Here is a 3,520-nt window from a genome sequence, read left to right as displayed (position 1 = left end):
TGAATTCCTGTCGTAGTTTGAAAATTGAGATTCATTCTTTTCTTTCTTTTTGCTAGTACTGGAGCTTGAAGTCAGGGCCTCTATCAACCAGGGGGTGCTCTACTCCTTGAGCCATGTCTCCAGCCTGAAATGCATTTTTTCCCTCTCTGGTTCCCATCTACTAATTGTATAGTTCATTTTCAACATAGTGTCTAGTGGGTACCACTGCTGCATTTGTTCACCCTTTGTCCTTCCATTTCTGTGCCCCCCTTACTCTCCCAAAGACAGATCAACAAACAGGACAAAAAGGAAAGAAGATGAAAACAAAAACAGCAATAAAGAACAAAGAAAAAAACCTAGTTTCCTGAGATTTTTTTTTTTTTTGGTCCAGTCGTGGGCCTGAACTCTGGGCCTGGGTGCCCTCAGCTCTTCAGCTCAAGGCTAGCACTCTACCACTTGAGCCAAAGTGCCACTTCCGCCTTTTTTTCCTTCTTATATGGTGCTGAGGAATCGAACCCAGGGCCTCATGCATGCAAGGCAAGCGCTCTACCACTGAGCCACCTTCCCAGCACTCCCCTTCCTGCCCCCACCTTTTTTTAACCAGTCCTGGGGCTTGAAGTCAGGACCTGTCCACTGTCCCTGAGCCTCTTTTGCTCAAGGCCAGCACTCTACTGCTAAACCACATTCACAGCCCAAGATGCATTCTTCTTTAAAAATTTTTTTTAATTGAGATTACATTATTACATAAATTTCACAAATTTCACAGTATTGTGGGATAGTGATACTTAGTTAAAGTCACAAATGCATTTTAACCTTCACAGGGTCATTATCATTCTTAAAACAAGGACAGGTACAGGTATAGGCACATGACGATTTTCTTTTCTTGTCTTTGCCTCTTCTTTTTCCTCCTCTTCTTTCACCTTCTCCTCCTTTCTTTTTCTTCTGTTTTATTGGTACTGAGGCTCAAACTCAAGACCTAGGCAAGTACTCTACACTTAAGTCTTGAATATTCTGCATAAGATCTTGTTTAGCCTGTTATGCTATTAGTAGCATGATAAATTAATAGTCATCATAAATCCATACTTGTTTGAACAAAATACTCAAGCATCTAACATACGTGCAGCCAGTTCAACCGCATTCATGAGTGACTCACTTGTCTGAAATGGGAAAAGGCAGGTCAAATGAATGTGAATTTTCTTTAAAGGAGACATAATATGGTATATAAGACCAAAAAACAATCCCTGGTCTTAACCTTTAGGGGCTATAGGATAGCTAACTAAATCATATTGCCTTTATTGTCATAAAATTCTGAACTATAACCAGTGATACTATTATCAGTTAAAATTAGTGGTTTCACAAGAACCAGAACCACAACTTTTCATTTTGCATCTTAATGAGTCTTTAAGAAGAAAATGTTGGGCTGGAGAGCTGAGGGACAGTGCCCAGGCCCAGAGGTAAGGCCCAACAACTGACCAAAAAAAACCCAAAAACCAAAAAACAAGAAAATGTTAAATGCTAGAAACAAGTAAATATTAATGCTGTAGCTTTTGTTTTTTGTTTTTGTTGGTCATGGGGCTTGAACTCAGGGCCTGGGCGTTGTCCCCAAGTCCTTTTTCTCAAAGCTAGCACCCTTCTACATTGAGCTACAGCTCTACTACGTTGTAGCTTTTAGTTAGATCTTTCTCCTGTATTATGGGGAAACTGTGTTTGCAGGAACATGATATTTTTAATTATTTTATTTTGTCAGTTTTGGGGCTTGAACTCTGGGCCTGGGCGCTGTTTCTGAGCTCTTTTGCTCAAGGCTAGTGCTATACTACTTTGCACCACATCTCCACTTCCTGTTTTCTGGTGCTTAATTGGAGATGAGTCTCAAGGGACTTTTCTGCCTGGGCTGGCTTTGAACTGCAGTTCTCAGATCTCAGCCTTCTGAGTAGCTAGGATTACAGGTATGAGTCACTGATGTCTGGTCACAGGAACTTTTGAAACAGAAAGGAATATGAATGAGAAGGTGCTTATTCTTTTTCTTGGAGGGGTAGTTTGGGGGGAGGCTTTTATTGTTTATAAAAGTAAGTTTAGGCTGGGAAGGTGGCTCAGTGGTAGAGTGCTTGCCTTGCGTGCATGAGGGCCTGGTTCGATTCCTCAGCACCACATAAGCAGAAAAAGCCAGAAGTGGTGCTCTGGCTCAAGTGGTAGAGTACTAGCCTTGAGCTGGAGAGATGAGGGACAGCACCCAGGCCAAGTTCAGGCCCCATGACCACCACCACCACCACCAACAACAACAAAGTAAGTTTATGTAACAAAATAACTATCATTCTAACACTTTTTTTCTTTCCTTAATGAAAAACATCTTTATTTTGTAGTCTTCAAAAAAGCAAATTCTTCTTTTACCAAGGTACTCATGAGATTAACTTAGAAAAATTGCATATGATATAGTTACACCATTTCCCTTCAATGGAAAACAGCATTTGCAAGTATAATTAAAAGATTAAAAAAATTCCATTTGCTTGCCATTATAGACAAAACAGAATCTAGGTAAGCTAAGGAAATCCATTCATACGTTAAGGCTTTCTCCTCTTAGGAACCAGCATGGATATATTATTTTCATTTAGCAATATCTGATCCAATTTATTAATTTGTCTTCTTTCTGGTATGATTTCAAAGTCCATGACATCTTCCAGCACCATATTGACAACATCATCGCATCCTAGAGGTGTGCCAATAATTTCCTTGTCATTCTTCTTCTTTTTTTTTTTTTGGGTCCGGTCGTGGGGCCTGAAATCTGGGCTTGGGCGCTGTCCCTCAGCTTTTCAGCTCAAGGCTAGGGCTCTACCACTTGAGCCACAGAGCCACTTCTGGCTTTTTTCTTTTTGTTTATGTGGTGCTGAGGAATTGAACCCAGGGCCTCATGCATGCAAGGCAAGCGCTCTACCATTGAGCCACCTTCCCAGCTCTTTGTCACTCTTCATCACGATGTGAATTCTTTTTTTTTTTTTTTTTGGTCGGCCGTGGGGCTTGAACTCTGGGCCTGGGCGCTGTCCTTCAGCTCTTCAGCTCAAGGCGAGCGCTCTACCACTTGAGCTACAGCGCCACTTCCGGTTTTCTGGTGGTTTATTGGAGATAGGAGTCTCACGGTCTCTCCTGCCCGGGCTGGCTTTGAACCGCGATCCTCAGATCTCAGCCTCCTGAGTAGCTAGGATTACAGGCGTGAGCCACCAGCGCCCGGCTACGATGTGAATTCTTGATCCTGTGCATTTGTTCATGAGTTCTAGTGGCAGCAGCAGCTGTAAATGGTTGGTGGTAGTATTAGCCGCCATGGCCAAGCTGGAAATCTTTTTTTTTTTTTTGTGGGTCAGTGGGGCTTGAACTCTGGTCCTGGGTGCCGTCACTCAGCTCTTCAGCTCAAGGCTATCACTCTGACACTTGAGCCATAGCACTACTTCTAGTTTTCTGGTGGTTAATTGGAGAAAAGGGTCTCACGGACTTTCCTGCCCAGGCTGGCTTTGAACCTAGATCCTAAGATCTCAGTAACTAGGAGCACATG

General features: G+C 42.5%; 1 protein-coding gene across 1 annotated transcript; it reads right to left on the bottom strand.

Moving 5' to 3' along the window:
- Positions 1 to 2,537: 2,537 nt before the first annotated feature.
- On the bottom strand, positions 2,538 to 3,293 carry LOC122119274 (U6 snRNA-associated Sm-like protein LSm5). Its single transcript, XM_042696448.1, has 2 exons — positions 3,204 to 3,293; positions 2,538 to 2,720 (listed from the first exon to the last, which is right to left on the bottom strand). Exons 1-2 carry the CDS (start codon positions 3,291 to 3,293, stop codon positions 2,538 to 2,540), a joined length of 273 nt encoding a protein of 90 aa, XP_042552382.1.
- Positions 3,294 to 3,520: the final 227 nt, after the last annotated feature.

Source organism: Dipodomys spectabilis, unplaced genomic scaffold, assembly GCF_019054845.1.
Source record: "Dipodomys spectabilis isolate Male_0828 unplaced genomic scaffold, ASM1905484v1 ptg000001l, whole genome shotgun sequence".
Classification (NCBI taxonomy): Eukaryota; Metazoa; Chordata; class Mammalia; order Rodentia; family Heteromyidae; genus Dipodomys; species Dipodomys spectabilis.
This window is presented reverse-complemented; position numbering and strand designations above follow the sequence as displayed.